The sequence below is a fragment of the Schistocerca serialis genome, chromosome 10 (genome assembly GCF_023864345.2).
Source record: "Schistocerca serialis cubense isolate TAMUIC-IGC-003099 chromosome 10, iqSchSeri2.2, whole genome shotgun sequence".
In the NCBI taxonomy this organism is placed as follows: domain Eukaryota; kingdom Metazoa; phylum Arthropoda; class Insecta; order Orthoptera; family Acrididae; genus Schistocerca; species Schistocerca serialis.
The window spans coordinates 88,790,165-88,809,057 of record NC_064647.1 but is presented as its reverse complement, the minus strand read 5'-3'; the positions used below and the strand labels follow the sequence as shown (position 1 = coordinate 88,809,057).

At 51.3% G+C, this 18,893-nt stretch overlaps 1 protein-coding gene across 1 annotated transcript in view; it reads left to right on the top strand.

Moving 5' to 3' along the window:
- Positions 1–18,893, top strand: part of LOC126425126 (ankyrin-1-like) — a 58,834-nt gene that overhangs the window by 28,777 nt on the left and 11,164 nt on the right. Inside the window, exon 2 of the mRNA XM_050088070.1 lies at positions 2,475–3,093. Within this exon, the coding sequence (XP_049944027.1) occupies positions 2,486–3,093 (608 nt within the window). The 5' untranslated portion in view covers positions 2,475–2,485. The remainder of the gene's footprint in view (positions 1–2,474; positions 3,094–18,893) is intronic.

Genomic DNA, 18,893 nt, shown 5'->3' with positions numbered 1-18,893 from the left:
GCGCTCGACATAGATTATGGTGGTTCGTAGCGAAGCAGTGGACGGTTGCATAACTTCAAACAGCGAACTCGAAGACGTAAGATAACGAAGCTTCAAACGAAGCGTCAAGTTGAAAACGCGCAGCAAACTGTGGAATCGGCCAGAAAATTTGTAGACGACATAAACAAACTTATCCCATCGTTCAGTAAGAAATTTGTTTAACTCCCACCAAGCGGAATTTGAAGAGGACATGCATATGAAAGGAACTCTGGAAATTAGAGATACGAAGAGAGTTGTATCAAGATCAGTTAATAGCAATGCCTTAACACATTCGCATTCAGTTGCGCCGACTGCTAAGCTGGATGGCAAGTAAATTCGCTGGAAAGTTATTCATTGTGTTGGGAGAAGGTTGAGGTGCCCTGCCCCCTAATATTTTTTCTCGTGTGCGTGATCTTGCAAGGGCAATAGGGAATATTTAAGTCACAGCTAGCAAGAGTGGGAAAATGGGCGTAAGAGAGCTACAAATGTGGTATAAGAGCTGCCTTTGGCCGATAGCTGGTCAAAATAAATTGCTTTCTCTTGATTCCCGGTCTGCGTGTAAAAATCATACATCTTTAGAGCAAACTATCCCTCCTGAAAAGTGAAGTGTGACGTTGCAGTTCACACCACCTGAAACCACTGGACAAGCTCGCCGTCTGGATGTTTGTGTTTTCCGTGCCTTTTTATCGCAGTATCTGCAGCTACGCCAGTTTCACGATAAGCTGCACAACGAACTCTTCCGCATTCGGTTGCCTGCCATCTCATTCCACCAGTTCTCATCGGCCCGTTACACCAATGTGATATACGCATTGTTTAAGAGTGGATCCTAGCTGAACATCCTGCACGGTTCGTAGCTCCCAAGAAGTTTGCCTTCGATCGTGATGATACGAACTGTTTGGGATCACTGTGGCGCTCCATTTTTCATTCAGTGATCGTGGTGCAAGTTAATGGTTTGTTTTGACCATTTGTTGAATGGCGGACGCTCTATCCATCTGAGCCACTGAGGGCACAGAGGGTAGTGCGACTGTAGGGACATATCGCGCACGCCTCCCGCGAGACCCACATTCTCACCTTGTATGTCACACTACATTCGTAGTGTCCCACCCCACCAAACTCCTTACATCATCAGTTGCATCGGACTAGGGAAGAATGGTGAAGAAAGTTGGCCGTGCCATTTCAAGGAAAGCATCCCAGCATTAGCCTGAAGCGATGTAGGCAAATCACGGAAAACCTAAATCAGGATGGCCAGACGCGGGTATGAACCGTCGTCGTCCCGAAAGCGAGTCCAGTGTGCTAACCACCCCGCACGGTAGGATGGTAAGTCGTCTAGCGAAATACCAACATAGATCTTCTGGCCTTGCCAGTAATGTGCTATATCACCATTTTGAAACATTTCATGTTCAAGTGACACTGGAAGTTAAAGAAATGAGGTCTTCGCCCATTCTGTAGACATGTTGTGCATAATGAGGGTGCTGAAACTATTACCATTGTCCTAGTGGAGACCTGCTGCTGTTCGACACGGCAAGGATATCACCGGCTTCTGATTCACCCGTAGCAGGCTACCTTTTACAAACTGTTGCTCGACAAGCTTCTGCCTGAATGAGATTTACACTCTGCAGTGGAGTGTGCGCTGATATGAAACTTCCTGGCAGATTAAAACTGTGTGCCCAACCGAGACTCGGACTCGGGACCTTTGCCTTTCGCGGGCAAGTGCTCTACCATCTGAGCTACCCAAGCGCGACTCACGCCCCGTCCTTACAGCTTTATTTCCGCCAGTACCTTGCCTCCTACCTTCCAAACCTTACAGAAGCTCTCCTGCGAACCTCGCAGAACTAGCACTCCTGAAAGAAAGGATATTGTGGAGACATGGCTTAGCCACAGCCTGGGGGATGTTTACAGAATGAGATTTTCACTCTGCAGCGGAGTGTGCGCTGATATGAAACTTCCTGGCAGATTAAAACCGTGTGCCCGACCGAGACTCGAACTCGGGACCTTTGCCTTTTGCGGGCAAGTGCTCTACCATCTGGGCTACCGAGTCTCTGTCGGGCACACAGTTTTAATCTGCCAGGAAGTTTCATATCAGCGCACACTCCGCTACAGAGTGAAAATCTCATTCTGGAAACATCCCCCAGGCTGTGGCTAAGCCATGTCTCCGGAGCGTCCTTTCTTTCAGGAGTGTTAGTTCTGCAAGGTTCGCAGGAGAGCTTCTGTAAAGTTTGGGAGGTAGGAGACGAGATACTGGCAAAAGTAAAACTGTGAGTACCGGGCGTGGGTCGTGCTTCGGTAGCTCAGATGGTAGAGCACTTGCCCGCGAAAGGCAAAGGTCCTGAGTTCGAGTCTCGGTCGGGCACACAGTTTTAATCTGCCAGGAAGTTTCAGGCTTCTGGCTGTACAACATAAGAGTGATGGAGGTGCTGTGAAGCGGCAAAAGCCAGCTCAGTCGTGCTGTGTTTCAGAGTCGTCGGCAATGGATACTGTTACCAATGTGGAGGAGACCGCGACTGTGGACCTGGCCGCCATGCTGGAAGCTGGAGGCGGCGGAGGCCTCGTGGAGCTGGTGTCGGGCCAGACGAGGCTGGTGGTGCACAGGGCGGTCCTGGCGGCCAGGAGCCCTGTGTTTGCCGCCATGTTTCGGCACGACACCTTGGAGGCCAGGAGCAGCGAGGTGACCATCACGGACACGGGGGGCCCCGAGCTGAGCCTGCTGGTGGCCTACCTCTATACCCTCCGGGCGCCCCAGCTGCCCGGCTTGGCCCCCCAGCTGCCCGGCTTGGCCCCCCAGCTGCCCAGCTTGGCCTCCCAGCTGCTGGCAGCCGCAGACAAATACGGCGTTTTGGGGCTGAAAGCGGCGTGCGAGCAGCAGCTGATCGCGCAGCTGGATGTGGAGAATGCGGCGGCCGCCGCTGTGGTGGCCGCGAGGCACTCCTGCACCAGCCTCGCCCTGGCTACCATCGCCTTCATAAAAGCACACCCCCAGGTGTTCTCCACGCAGGGCTGGGCCGATGCAGAGCTCGAGCAGCCGCAAGACGTTGCTGAAGTGAGACGGCTGCTCAGGGAGCCACCGACCGAAACCAGGTAAGCACAACAGAAAACCATCATATCCCAAGGCGCTCTCTCTCTCTCTCTCTCTCTCTCTCTCTCTCTCTCTCTCTCTCTCCGTGTGTGTGTGTGTGTGTGTGTGTGTGTGTGTGTGTGTGTGTGTGTGTGCGCGCGTGTGCGCGCGCGCAACACGTTATTTAGGTTTTGGCTTTGGCGTCAAGCTTCTGTACAAAGTATGTGTTGACTTTGCACTCAGGAGGAGACATTCTTGCTGAGAGCTCAACTATGTGCGGCTGAGTGTTGAAGCAGACACAGTAAAGGGTGTTATTTGCAGACAGGTAGGCGAGTACTTGGATCTTACTCTGCCTGATCATTACTGATAAAGGGAAGTAATAGAAGAGCAGTATGTCATTCTTTACCAGCATCAGGAAATCTGTATTATGCTGCAGCACAGTTCAAAGAAGGCAGCTGGATATCCATAATTTTCCATATCTGATGCTGCCATGCTGTGAATACTGACCTGTTGCAATTATCAGATGTAGTAAACCATACCGTTATAACAGCATCAGCCCCATGGTCACGTGTTTCAGGACACACTCAGAGGCCAAGGCGACACCTCAGAGCTGACAGGTGGGCCCCTCCACAAGTCAATAGCCTGGCACCTCCCAGTGCCAGATTTCACAAACATCCCACCAGGTGTCGGCATATGTGGGCTGGCTTGCCGTGGTATTGATGAACTCACTGCAGGATACTAACACTCAACGTCTCACAAGCTTAGGAGTGCGTTGTATCTACTAGTCAGTGGAATTAGAGGAGACACACCATTCACTCTAGCACAATGTAGCTGCCACAATGCAGCGCAGTACTATAATTCTCCAATTAGAAACAGACGAAAACTTTCCGGACTCAACAACAATGGCTTATCAAAAACGTCAAGGGATACATTGGAGGAGGAAATAAAACAGGAGGAAATAAAGCAAACTAGAAGAATCCTTAAAAAGGGAGTGAAAACTTTCTTCGTGAAGATAATAAGAAAACTTGGTTGGAGAGCACAACATGTGTCGAGAAAGAGTATTATTACACTTGGTACCAATAGGAATAACGTCGTAAATGTTAAAGGGAGTGACTAAGTTGGGCCCTAGACGGTTAGGGAGATGGAAAAAAGACGTTACACAAAAAATCTCAGGTCGTGACAGACTAAAAACTACTTTAATCATTAACTGTATACACGCATAAAAACCATTACAAACTTTCAAAGACTAGTTTTGTACAACAAAGTAACTGTAGATATAATTTTCTTGCTGGAAGCAGAAAACAACAAAAACTAAAAACTTGGTTATGGCACAGTATGTAATGTAGATGATATGGGTGGGTACGAAACTTTATTTAGAGATAAACTGCAATACATTCACGGTTTTAAAAGATTGTAGAGGCTTAGTGGTATTGCTGTGGACTCTGTTGTCAGTTAATATTTTTATGTCGTCCAGAAATCAAAACAGAAAAAGCAGGAGTAGTAAGACAAAATCTGTCATGGAACAGATAATTTATTCAAAATGGCGGCTGTTTTTCCGCGCGCCACATTGCCACACCACAACCTGGAAATGGGAGGAAATTTCACATTTTGGCGAGAAACACCTCAATTGGGCAGCCTCCACTAACCTACCCCTCCTCCCACTCTTATGGCATCGCTCACCTCCCTCGACTCAATTGGGCAGCCTCCACTAACCTACCCCTCCTCCCACTCTTATGGCATCGCTCACCTCCCTCGACAGCCACCCCACCTTGTAAATGGAAGGAAATTGTCCATCTGTGCTCAACTGCTGGAGAGGTAGGTTAGGTTGTTGTACTTTATTTACTTTCTGTGTACTGCATTGCCCCCTCCTCCACTTTCTGCAGACTTCCACCACCACTTTTCGAGTTTCAGCTGCTTGTTTGGAGGCACTGTAACAGAGAGAAAAATTTCAGTCTTACAGCTACTGTAGTTTTCATAATTCTTCTGAAATTCTGAGCAGACTTAGTTTGCTGCTGGAGTTAGAGCCGTTAGGGCTCTTACTTTGTATTTTCCTCACTTTTCGAAGCACAGTTCTACAGTTGGAAATCCACTCTGATGTCTAAGCACATATGGGAAAATCTGAACAATTCTGTATCTTAAAGTTCGTGACATATTTCAAAACTCCACAACAGGTCTCGAAGAAAAGAAGAAAAAAGAAAAAAGCAGACACAGCAGATCAGATGTCTAAAAGATTCTCCTAGAATTCGAAGCACTGATCTACAGACGAGAAAAATGGCTGGAATATTAGGTGACTTTTCGATATCCTACGACGGCTGGTCTGGAGATGCTCTGAAGCCACAATGGCAGGTGTGAGATAGCATCCCACTTGTCCAAACCAGAGCAGCCTGGTCTTCCTGGACTCGAACAAGAAGACTTCACGGGACTCTCTGACGTCCATGGAACTTTGTGTTGTTGCCTTCTTCTGCCCCTGTCTTGTTTACACCATTCTGTAAGGACTGTCATGCCCACCCCCCCCTCTCCCCACGAAGAATGTCTTCTGACTTTTTGACATCATGGAACTTCCTGTGACTGGAGCATCCTGATTGCTTATAGAATTTAACCAACCAAATTGCTGCTGCTATGGGTGCATACTGTCTGCCACTTTCTAAAGATGGACAAATTACGAGAATTTCAGCGGAAAACGTTTTGTACACATCGAAAAACGTAAGGCCATCATATTGCACTGATAGTTAAATGATGAAAAAGTGACCTAAAGATCATGAAATACGGAAACTACTGCCAAAGACACTTAATCACGCTGCTCTGCTACTGTCGAAGGAAGCTTGTGCTTGTGTGAAATCGATCTCCAACTAGGCTACATCACCACAAACGATTGTACCACCATATACCATATTGCTACATCGCTATAGTAAGCCCAGTTCATTTCCCTCACCATACAAAATCATGATTCTGCATGCTGCACGTAGATGTCGACCTCCAGACACTCCAACATTTATCACAAAGACACAGATCCCAAAAACCGAAGCACATGCACCACATGTAGTGGTAGTACTAGATATAACCCACCGCCAAAATCACTTGACCTTTGAGATTGGTCGCTCATCCACCACAGGCAACGGTCACAGGGCAACTGCACCCGCATGTGCAGGGTGGGAGCCCTCCGCAGGCAGGTGTCAATCTGCAAACTGCAGTACAAAGACAGTGCTGGTTCCTCCGACACAAATGTGTGCGTTCATGGTTCTGTTTCCAGCATAGTCTGCTTATTGTCATGGTACCTGCAACAATTTGCGACCACTTCAGACTCCGATACTAGAAGAATATTTACTTTCTGAGCTCTATCGATGAGTAAAGGTTCATGAATCGTGAATTAATTTACCGATCTCGAAACAGATATCAGCAGCAAAATGTTACACGCCTAAATGACGATGTTTGTGATACTTTTATGCTGAAATGGGAGACACCTCGCAATAAACGCTATCGCAACACATGCTGAGTGTTAGTTCGCTATCGCCGGCACAAAGAGCGGCCGGCCGCGGTGGTCTACCGGTTCTAGGCGCTCTGTACGGAGCCGCGCGGCTGCTAGGGTCGCAGGTTCGAATCCTGCCTCGGGCATGGATGTGTGTGATGTCCTGAGGTTAGTTAGGTTGAAGTAGTTCAAAGTTCTAGGGGACTGATGACGACAGATGTTAAGTCCCATAGTGCTCAGAGCCATTTGAACCATCTGAACCAGAGAGCGGCATGCTCAGGTCAACTGCAGCCTCATAACGCTTCTGACCACTTTGGGAGGCTCAGCAGTGGCTCGCGTCTTAAGCCACAAATGTCCATTCATTCTACCCACCGGCACCTTATGCCACATGCCAGGACACCGAGCAGAGTCATTCCAGGAAACCAGTCACATATTTATCATTGTAATTACAAGTATGGTGACAGCAATAAGCGAAGAATCTGAAGTACCTCCTCGTGACGACTGTGGCTCTGGTAATTTCAGTTCCCCAAGCAATCCTCTATCCTCCTTAATGATGGACATAATTTTCCACATAAATCTCTCACATCCCTTATGGCTATAGATTCTCTGGGATCGAATTTTCCACATCAAATCCATACCTCTCTTATGGTGGGACATTGTCTGTACACTACCCACCCACAGCATTTTCTTTGCACATTTTGCAACACAGACCACATTTACTTTCCACTACAACACATACACATTTCATAAAAGCAATGCAGTTATCGTTTGGGTGTCTATAACGACCAATGAAATTATGGTATGCCCACTCTCACACCACCAAAGTGTCTCGACTCTGCTCTACTGTAGGAAATTATTTGCTATTTAGAGCTCCCAACCAACCATATTGGAGAATAGGCTCCAGGTATTTTCCATTGTACTTCCAGAAGGTATTGCATCCCACAAAGACTCTCTCGAACATGTGCTGAAACGCACAGGTGGCTGACACTGTGAGGCAATCAACAGCGCTTTCATAGACAAAAGGGTTCAAAAGACATCACCAGTATTGATTGGTGTAGACAAAGAACATATTAGGATCTGCTTAGGGGAGCTGATGAGAGAACGTTCTGCATATCCATGATTTTACACTATAGCAGATTCACTTGTACCCTTGCACTGAAATATTGTGTAGGTATTTACAGAACAAATCTATCACCCCTCATGGTTAGACATATCCGTCAATGTGCTGAAATCCCCCCAGGAGGTCCACAAATCTTTTGCGGATACTTGCGTAGTGAGCACAGGACCCCGAGCTAGTGTGGCCCAACTTCCTTTCCGGGCTGCAAACCTTCCTTTTCCGCATCCTTCCCCATCCCCCATCTTCCCCCCCCCTCACCTCCGCCTCTTCCCTTCCCTTTCTCCCCCTCTGGGAGTATGTTTAGTGCCTACATCCGGAGACTGACGCTCGAAACTGTACATTGGTCTCTCTTCTATGCTTTCTCTTCTATGCTTTCTCTTCTATGCTTTCTCTTCCGTGCTTTCTCTTCCGTGCTTTCTCTTCCGTGCTTTCTCTTCCGTGCTTTCTCTTCCATGCTTTCTCTTCCGTGCTTTCTCTTCCGTGCTTTCTCTTCCGTGCTTTCTCTTCCGTGCTTTCTCTTCCGTGCTTTCTCTTCCGTGCTTTCTCTTCTGTGCTTTCTCTTCTGTGCTTTCTCTTCTGTGCTTTCTCTTCTGTGCTTTCTCTTCTGTGCTTTCTCTTCTGTGCTTTCTCTTCTGTGCTTTCTCTTCTGTGCTTTCTCTTCTGTGCTTTCTCTTCTGTGCTTTCTCTTCTGTGCTTTCTCTTCTGTGCTTTCTCTTCTGTGCTTTCTCTTCTGTGCTTTCTCTTCTGTGCTTTGCCTTCTGTGCTTTGCCTTCTGTGCTTTGCCTTCTGTGCTTTGCCTTCTGTGCTTTGCCTTCTGTGCTTTGCCTTCTGTGCTTTGCCTTCTGTGCTTTGCCTTCTGTGCTTTGCCTTCTGTGCTTTGCCTTCTGTGCTTTGCCTTCTGTGCTTTGCCTTCTGTGCTTTGCCTTCTGTGCTTTGCCTTCTGTGCTTTGCCTTCTGTGCTTTGCCTTCTGTGCTTTGCCTTCTGTGCTTTGCCTTCTGTGCTTTGCCTTCTGTGCTTTGCCTTCTGTGCTTTGCCTTCTGTGCTTTGCCTTCTGTGCTTTGCCTTCTGTGCTTTGCCTTCTGTGCTTTGCCTTCTGTGCGTTGCCTTCTGTGCGTTGCCTTCTGTGCGTTGCCTTCTGTGCGTTGCCTTCTGTGCGTTGCCTTCTGTGCGTTGCCTTCTGTGCGTTGCCTTCTGTGCGTTGCCTTCTGTGCGTTGCCTTCTGTGCGTTGCCTTCTGTGCGTTGCCTTCTGTGCGTTGCCTTCTGTGCGTTGCCTTCTGTGCGTTGCCTTCTGTGCGTTGCCTTCTGTGCGTTGCCTTCTGTGCGTTGCCTTCTGTGCGTTGCCTTCTGTGCGTTGCCTGCTGGCAAGTCTTTGTCCTTCCTTTGCCCCTCCTTTGCCCCCTCCTTTGCCCCCTCCTTTGCCCCCTCCTTTGCCCCCTCCTTTGCCCCCTCCTTTGCCCCCTCCTTTGCCCCCTCCTTTGCCCCCTCCTTTGCCCCCTCCTTTGCCCCCTCCTTTGCCCCCTCCTTTGCCCCCTCCTTTGCCCCCTCCTTTGCCCCCTCCTTTGCCCCCTCCTTTGCCCCCTCCTTTGCCCCCTCCTTTGCCCCCTCCTTTGCCCCCTCCTTTGCCCCCTCCTTTGCCCCCTCCTTTGCCCCCTCCTTTGCCCCCTCCTTTGCCCCCTCCTTTGCCCCCTCCTTTGCCCCCTCCTTTGCCCCCTCCTTTGCCCCATCCTTTGCCCCATCCTTTGCCCCATCCTTTGCCCCATCCTTTGCCCCATCCTTTGCCCCATCCTCTGCCCCATCCTTTGCCCCATCCTCTGCCCCATCCTCTGCCCCATCCTTTGACCTTTTCTCCACTGCGGCGTTTGAGACCTCTTTTCTTTCCTTTCCTTTCCTTTCCTCCTCTCTTTCTCTTTTTTCCTTCCAGTGCGTGTCTGAAGGCTGACCCACGCATTCCCATGCGTAGGCGGTGACAGGGTAACGCGTAATCCCCCGCCCTGGGTAGACAGGTAGGACACGTACGTACCCCCTGGTAATGGCCAGGCCCAGGGAGGGGTGATTACCCAAGCTGATACCTTCTGAAAGTGCGGATTGGTCCAACCGTCCGTTCCTCGGGAGGTGTGACCTAAGGTGTGAACAATCACCTAAGGCGGGAGTGCCCTCAGAGATGGCCCCTACAAGGAAGGAGCGCGCCATCGGAGACACTGGTAATCATGGGGGATACTTCTGCAATGGTTTCCTCATCATCTAATATGTCTGCTCACAAGCCTAAGTTCAATGAGCCTCAGCCACAGACTTCTTCCATCGTTGCCACAGTTCCTTGTTGTTTCTCGGTCTGACGAAGGTCAAGACTTCTACACAGTCAACCTTTTCCTTATTCAGAAAGGTGTCGACGCAATTGCAGGTCCTGTAAAGTCTTGTTCCCGATTACGAAATGGCACCTTATTGTTAGAAACAGTCAGTGCCCTCCAAGCACAAAAATTGCTGTGTGCTTCACTGCTACACACCTTCCCTGTCCGGGTGGAAGCACACTGCACCCTAAATTCATCACATGGGGTCGTTTATACACGCTCCCTCGACGGATTGTCCGATGAGGAAATTCAAAACTACCTGCCTGACCAGGGCGTAACGGCTGTTCATCGCGTCATGAAAAGGGTTGACAAAAACATCGTTCCAACCCGAACTGTCTCTTGACATTTGACAAAGTTCAACGTCCATCGAACATAAAAGCGGGCTATGAGATAATTTCCGATCGCCCTTACATCCAAAACCCTACATGTTGCTGCCGGTGTCAGTGGTTCAATCATACCAGCCAGTCCTTTTCCAATGCGGCCAAATGTGTTACGTGTGGCAAGGGTGCCCATGAGGGAGCTTGTCCACCTCCATCCCCTCATTGCATCAACTGTATGGGTGACCACGCTGCTTCCTCTCGAGATTGCCCCATTTTTAAAGACAAAGATTCAGGAAATCAGAGTGAAGGAAAGTTTTGCTCGAAAGTTATTCGCCAGTCGAAAGCCCACTGTCCCTCACACAGGTAAATACAGCACCGTCCTTGCCTCTCCTCGGCCAACGAAGGACTTGTGATCTCACCTTTAGTGCCACGGTAGCCAGATCGGCCAGCGCGAAGATCGCCCGTTCAACGTCCCCACTCTCGCCTGCTCACTCTATGGCTCAGCCTTCATCGGGTTCTGCTGAATCTCGCGCCCCAAAATCAGACACCCGGAGTTCCAAAAAAGAGCCTACTCGTGAAGATTCTTTACGTACCCCACCTTTACAACCATAGGTTCCTCCTTCATCTCAACATCCAGTTTCCAAGAAGGCTAATAATAAACCCAGTTCCTCTCCTCGGCCACGGCGTGTCTCCTCTACAGCACCACCTGGCGGTAACCGCCCTCGGTAGTCTTGTGTGTCACCGAGGCGCACTGCTGGCGGCCGATCAACCGGCCGATTGCTGGTGGCAGAAGCTGCTCCCGGTCAGCCTATGGATGGCGATCTTCTGCCTTCAGCTGATAGCTGTTCCACGCTGTCGGTCGCAAGGTCTGAGCAGTCGTTGAGTTGATGGCAACCTTGGTCACACTCTTCCCTTTTCTGTCCACCCAATGTCCATTGGAATATCCGTGGCATTCGAGCCAATCGGGATGAATTGTCGTTCCTCTTACGATCCTACTCGCCGGTCATCTTCTGTTTTCAGGAAACAAAGCTGCGTCCTCACGATTGCTATGTTTTCCCCCATTTTCAGTCAGTCCGATTTGATCTCCCCTCTGTTGAAGGCACTCCAGCACATGGAGGACTCAGGATTCTTCTCCATGACACTGTCCATTATGAGCCAATCTCCTTAAACATTTCCTTCCAAGTTGTCGCTGTCCGCCTTTCCCTTCCTGGATACACCTTTCCTCATTGTACTGTATACATGCCATCGTCCACACCAATGGCAAGAGCTGATCTCCATCTTCTTGGTCAGCTTCCGCCTCCCTATTTGCTGGTTGGGGACTTCAGTGCCCACCACTCGCTTTGGGGATCTCCGCGTCCTTGTCCGTGTGGTTCACTATTGATAGACATCTTCCACCAAGCGGATCTTGTTTGCCTCAACACTGGGGACCCATGACAAATTTCTCTCATTTGGACCTTTCGGTCGGTACTGTTCCGCTAGCTCGGCGCTTCGAATGGTTCGCTCTTGGTCATACACACTCCAGTGACCACTTCCCATGTGTCCTTAGATTGCAGCAACAACTGCCATAGCCGGCCGCGGTGGTCTCGCGGTTCTAGGCGCGCAGTCCGGAACCGTGCGACTGCTATGGTCACAGGTTCGAATCCTGCCTCGGGCATGGTTGGGTGTGATGTCCTTAGGTTAGTTAGGTTTAAGTAGTTCTAAGTTCTAGGGGACTGATGACCACAGCAGTTGAGTCCCATAGTGCTCAGAGCCATTTGAACCATTTGAACAACTGCCATATATGCGTCCGAGACGCTGGAAGTTTGCTCAAGCCGATTGGGCACTCTTTTCGTCTCTAGCGACATTCGATGACCGTCACTTTCGTAGCGTCGACGATGAGGTCACTCATATTACAGACGTTATTCTTTCAGCTGCGGAACGTTCTATACCTCGCACTTCCGAATTGCCCCGGCGTCCCCCAGTTCCTTGGTGGAACGAGGCATGCCGAGACGCAATACGTGAGTGGCAACTTGCTCTTCACGTTTTCGGCACCATCCTACTTTGGCCAACTGTATCCGCTATAAGCAGTTCCGTGCGCGATGCCGTTGCGTCATCCGCGGTAGCAAGAAGGCAAGCTGGGACTTCTTTACTAGCTTATTTAACACCTTCACTCCCTCCTCGGAAGTTTGGAGTCAGGTTATCTGGCGCACCTAGTTTCTCCCCAGTCTCTGGGCTCACTGTCGCGCATGATAAATTAGTGGACCCTGTCGAAATTTCTAACTCCTTGGGTCAACACTTTGCTGAGTTTTCGAAGTCTTCAAATTACCCGCCAGCTTTTCTCCCGAAGAAACGTGCAGCGGAAGTGCGACCTCTAGCTTTCTCCTCTCAAAATCGCTAAAGTGTTTCCTCTATGTAGGAACACCAACACACATTCTCATCTTCTCGCTCTTCCGCCCCAGGACCGGATGGTATCCACATCGAAATGTTGCTGCATTTATCATACAATAGTCTGCGTTACGCCCTTCGCCTTTATAATCGAATTTGGACAGACAGTACTTTCCCCAGACGATGGCGGGAAGCTGTCGTCGTTCCTGTTCCGAAACCTGGAAAGGACAAACATCTCCCCTCTAGCAATCGCCCCTTTCTCTCACGAGTAGTGTATGTAAGGTTTTGGAGCGTATGGTGAATTGCTGTTTGGCCTGGTGGCTGGAGTCCCGAAACCTTTTAACACCTGCCCAATGCGGTTTCCGAAAGCATCGTTCTGCAGTTGACCATCTTGTTGATCTCTCCACTTACATCATGAACAATTTTCTCCGGAAACGCCAAACAGTAGCAATATTTTTTGATGTGGAGAGAGCGTACGATATCTGTAGGAGGACAGGCATCCTCCGCACACTGTTCTCCTGGGGCTTTCGAGGACAGCTGCCCCTTTTTCTTCGTGAATTTATGGCAGAGCGCACATTTAAAGTGCGGGTGAACACTACTCTCTCCCGTACTTTCTCCCAAGAAAACGGGGTACCCCAGGGCTCCGTGCTAAGTGTTGTACTGTTTGCCATTGCCATAAATCCAGTTATGGATTGTCTCCTTCCTGATGTCTCGGGCTCCCTCTTTGTGGACGATTTTGCGACCTACTACAGCTCTCAACGGACCAGCCTTCTTGAACGACGTCTTCAAGGATGTCTCGATCGCCTCCACTCTTGGAGCATCGAAACCGGCTTCCGTTTTTCTCCCAGTAAGACCGTTTGTGTTAATTTTTGGCGTCGTACAGAGTTTCTTCCATCTTCCTTACATCTAGGCCCTGTCAACCTTCCGTTCGCGGACGTCGCAAAATTCTTGGGTCTTATGTTAGACAGAAAACTGTGCTGGTCCTCCCACGTTTCCTATCTTTCGGCTCGCTGTCTGCGATCCCTCGACACCCTCAGTGTCCTGAATGGCACCTCCTGGGGAGCGGACCGAGTGGTCCTTCTCCGCCTCTATCGCACCTTAGTGCGCTCGAAATTGCACTATGGAAGTAGAGTTTACCCCTCTGCTCGGCCGTCTGTTCTTCGGCATCTGGGGTACAGCACCGCCTTGGCTCCGGACCCTGACCTGCCTGCTCCGTGACATTTGTCAGTTTCCCAAGGATAGTACCCCTTCTCTTGTTTATCGTCGGGCATTTGCTGCTCTATTCGCACAAATGAAGGATGCCACATTTATTTACACTGATGGCTCCAAAACATCGCTTGGAGTTGGTAGTACCTATATTGTTGGCGACACCCCCAATCGATTTCGGCTTCCCGACCAGTGCTCGGATTTTACTGCGGAGCTTTACGCTGTTCATCCGACGACATCAGCAGATACAGTATGTTATCTGCTCAGATTCGCTCAGCTCTCTCCTCAGTCTCAAGCTCTCTACCCTGTCCACTCTCTGGTCCACCGGATTCAGAACTACCTCCACTTGCTCCACTTGGGGGCGTCTCTGTGGCGTTCCTATGGATCCCAGGACATGTTGGTCTCTGTGGAAGTGAGGCGGCAGATATAGCGGCCAAGGCTGCAGTCTCTCTTCTTCGGCCAGCTATTTGTACGAATCCCTTCGCCGATCTACGGAGTGTTCTATGTCGTCGCGTTGTTCTTTTATGGCACGCACTTTGGTTGACACTTCCCCATAATAAATTTCGGGACGTGAAAACTCTTTCCTGTGCTTGGACCTCTTCCTCCCGAACTCGTCGTCTGGAGGAGATAATTTTAACTAGACTCCAGATAGGGCACTGTCTTTTTAGCCATCGAAATCTTTTAAGTGGCGGTCCTCCCCCACTCTGTCCCCACTGCTCTCAGCTGTGGACGGTGAGACACCTTTTACTTGAGTGCCCCTATTTTTCTACGGTACGCGCCCATCTACAGTTGTCGCCTGATATATCTTCCATTTTAGCAAATGACACGCGCTCAGCCGATCGCTTTCTTGGGTTTATTAGTGCCAGTGAGATGATGTCAGTCATTTGAAGCTCTTTTTAGGGACAAACAACCCCCCTCCTATAGTGTTTTTTTGTTTTCCTTCTGTTTTTAGTTTCCCCAATTTTTTGAGTTTCGTTCCCATTGATGCTGGTTTACAGTTTCATTTTTTTACCTTTTCCTAAGTCACAGACCGGGCGCTAATGACCGTAGCAGTTTTGCGCCCTAAAGCCATAAAAAAAGTGTTGAAATCACAATTCCACACGTCAAATCTGTCCTTCCCTTACAGCTGGAATAGTAGTCTGAATAATTCCCACACACGTCTGGTGCTATGTCGGAGCACTAACCACAGTAACTTTACGTTCCAACGGCACAACATTCCCGGCAAATCGAGTGATTATCATTTATAGGCGTACAGAGCCCAAAAAATTGTGGTATGTCTCCATACACGCGCACTCAAAAGTAGGGTGTCACTTCGCACGACCTACCATGGCTTCCCAGTAGCAAAACCTTCCCACCACATCATCGTTATCACCTTTGTCGAAGAATAAAGGGCGTTATTGCAATTAAAATGTCGTCAGTTCTTAACACATAATGTAAAAAGAGTATCTTAGAGGTATCCAGTTAGCTTACACGAAAACATCACCTGAGATCCACAGATGTACCATTCCCAAGAGATGTCTCCAGTTTGCTACTTCCACGAAATGATTTAACACATAGGTATTCCAGTCAATGAGAATCGAGAACAGACTGTACGTATTCTACTCTTGGGAAGTCTTAAATACATGTGTTGATCTCCAGATTCCACCACGAGTGCTGCATCGTCATACACTGATGTGATAAGATAGTGGCTATTGGTGTATATTCCCATCCACACACTGTCCTTACAGTATTACTGGAAGATCCATGGTTCAGTGCACGGTGTGTACGTTGGAGACCACTACTGACCTGCATCGTGTTGTTGGGAACCCTCAGTGCACTTCCGTTACTCAGAGACACCAGATCAGAGCGAGGAATGAAATAGAATGATTTTCATATACACAAACGAACATGTAACTATTCCCATTCATCCACATTTTTGTCTTATGTTTCCTCGATTTTACTTATTTTCCATCAGTATCTCAATTTTACCAAGTTTTTCCGTAATTTCACCGCATTTACCCAATTGCTCGTGTTCTAAACCACTGCTCTTTAAGACTTCTCATGTCAACAAAACGTCTCATTGCTGCGATCTTGTGATATCAGCCAGTGACAGTGCATCATTATTCTCAGTTTCTGTATCATTGTTAAATGAATACCATCCGTACTATGCAAGTGCTATATGCATGTGGGCATACTGTGAACAATAGTACGTTGCCAACATCACATGACACAAATACTGTTTCGTAGCGTGGGAGATAGCCAGCAGCAGAGAGGAGGTGCAGAGACTACGTTTCTTAAATATATCACTTTATAAACTGGGTAAGATTTTATTACAATGAACATTTTCTCTTGCGTGGAGTATTCTCGCATTGGGGTATGATAAGGTCGGAAATTGAATGAACTCACAAACACCTTTGATGATTACCACCTCAACAAACGAATCATATCCATAGCAGCACCCTGTGCTCTATTCCAAAGCGTGCTGCCCCTTTGTTTGCCTGTTGGCTAAGGATTCTAAGCGAAACTCTAGATGTGCTCCCTCCCTCCCCCTCCCTCCCTCCTTCCCCCTCCCTCCCTCCTGCCCCCTCCCTGCAGCCTTCCCCCTCCCTCCCTCCCTCCTTCCCCCTCCCTGCAGCCTTCCCCCTCCCTCCCTCCTTCCCCCTCCCTCCCTCCTACCCCCTCCCTCCAGCCTTCCCCCTCCCTCCCTCCCTCTTTCCTACTCCCTCCCTCCCTCCTTCCTACTCCCTCCCTCCCTCCCTCCCCCGCTCTCTCCCTCCCCCGCTCTCTCCCTCCCCCGCTCTCTCCCTCCCCCGCTCTCTCCCTCCCCCGCTCTCTCCCTCCCCCGCTCTCTCCCTCCCCCGCTCTCTCCCTCCCCCGCTCTCTCCCTCCCCCGCTCTCTCCCTCCCCCGCTCTCTCCCTCCCCCGCTCTCTCCCTCCCCCGCTCTCTCCCTCCCCCGCTCTCTCCCTCCCCCGCTCTCTCCCTCCCCCGCTCTCTCCCTCCCCCGCTCTCTCCCTCCCCCGCTCTCTCCCTCCCCCGCTCTCTCCCTCCCCCGCTCTCTCCCTCCCCCGCTCTCTCCCTCCCCCGCTCTCTCCCTCCCCCGCTCTCTCCCTCCCCCGCTCTCTCCCTCCCCCGCTCTCTCCCTCCCCCGCTCTCTCCCTCCCCCGCTCTCTCCCTCCCCCGCTCTCTCCCTCCCCCGCTCTCTCCCTCCCCCGCTCTCTCCCTCCCCCCTCTCTCCCTCCCCCCTCTCTCCCTCCCCCCTCTCTCCCTCCCCCGCTCTCTCCCTCCCCCCCTCTCTCCCTCCCCCGCACTCTCCCTCCCCCCCTCTCTCCCTCCCCCGCTCTCTCCCTCCCCCGCTCTCTCCCTCCCCCGCTCTCTCCCTCCCCCGCTCTCTCCCTCCCCCGCTCTCTCCCTCCCCCGCTCTCTCCCTCCCCCGCTCTCTCCCTCCCCCGCTCTCTCCCTCCCCCGCTCTCTCCCTCCCCCGCTCTCTCCCTCCCCCGCTCTCTCCCTCCCCCGCTCTCTCCCTCCCCCGCTCTCTCCCTCCCCCGCTCTCTCCCTCCCCCGCTCTCTCCCTCCCCCGCTCTCTCCCTCCCCCGCTCTCTCCCTCCCCCGCTCTCTCCCTCCCCCGCTCTCTCCCTCCCCCGCTCTCTCCCTCCCCCGCTCTCTCCCTCCCCCGCTCTCTCCCTCCCCCGCTCTCTCCCTCCCCCGCTCTCTCCCTCCCCCGCTCTCTCCCTCCCCCGCTCTCTCCCTCCCCCGCTCTCTCCCTCCCCCGCTCTCTCCCTCCCCCGCTCTCTCCCTCCCCCGCTCTCTACCTCCCCCGCTCTCTCCCTCCCCCGCTCTCTCCCTCCCCCGCTCTCTCCCTCCCCCGCTCTCTACCTCCCCCGCTCTCTCCCTCCCCCGCTCTCTCCCTCCCCCGCTCTCTCCCTCCCCCGCTCTCTCCCTCCCCCGCTCTCTCCCTCCCCCGCTCTCTCCCTCCCCCGCTCTCTCCCTCCCCCGCTCTCTCCCTCCCCCGCTCTCTCCCTCCCCCGCTCTCTCCCTCCCCCGCCCTCTCCCTCCCCCTCCCTCTCCCTCCCCCTCCCTCTCCCTCCCCCTCCCTCTCCCTCCCCCTCTCTCTCCCTCCCCCTCTCTCTCCCTCCCCCTCTCTCTCCCTCCCCCTCTCTCTCCCTCCCCCTCTCTCTCCCTCCCCCTCTCTCTCCCTCCCCCTCTCTCTCCCTCCCCCTCTCTCTCCCTCCCCCTCTCTCTCCCTCCCCCTCTCTCTCCCTCCCCCTCTCTCTCCCTCCCCCTCTCTCTCCCTCCCCCTCTCTCTCCCTCCCCCTCTCCCTCCCTCTCTCTCTCTCTCTCTCTCCCTCCCTCTCTCTCTCTCTCTCTCTCCCTCCCTCTCTCTCTCTCTCTCTCTCCCTCCCTCTCTCTCCCTCCCTACCTCTCTCTCTCTCCCTACCTCTCTCTCTCTCCCTACCTCTCTCTCTCTCCCTACCTCTCTCTCTCTCCCTACCTCTCTCTCTCTCCCTACCTCTCTCTCTCTCCCTACCTCTCTCTCTCTCCCTACCTCTCTCTCTCTCCCTACCTCTCTCTCTCTCCCTACCTCTCTCTCTCTCCCTACCTCTCTCTCTCTCCCTACCTCTCTCTCTCTCCCTACCTCTCTCTCTCTCCCTACCTCTCTCTCTCTCTCTCTCTCTCTCTATCTACCTCTCTCTCTCTCTCTCTCTATCTACCTCTCTACCTCTCTACCTACCTACCTACTTACCTACCTCTCTACCTCTCTACCTCTCTACCTCTCTACCTCTCTACCTCTCTACCTCTCTACCTCTCTACCTCTCTACCTCTCTACCTCTCTACCTCTCTACCTCTCTACCTCTCTACCTCTCTACCTCTCTACCTCTCTACCTCTCTACCTCTCTACCTCTCTACCTCTCTACCTCTCTACCTCTCTACCTACCTCTCTACCTACCTCTCTACCTACCTCTCTACCTACCTCTCTACCTACCTCTCTACCTACCTCTCTACCTACCTCTCTACCTGCCTCTCT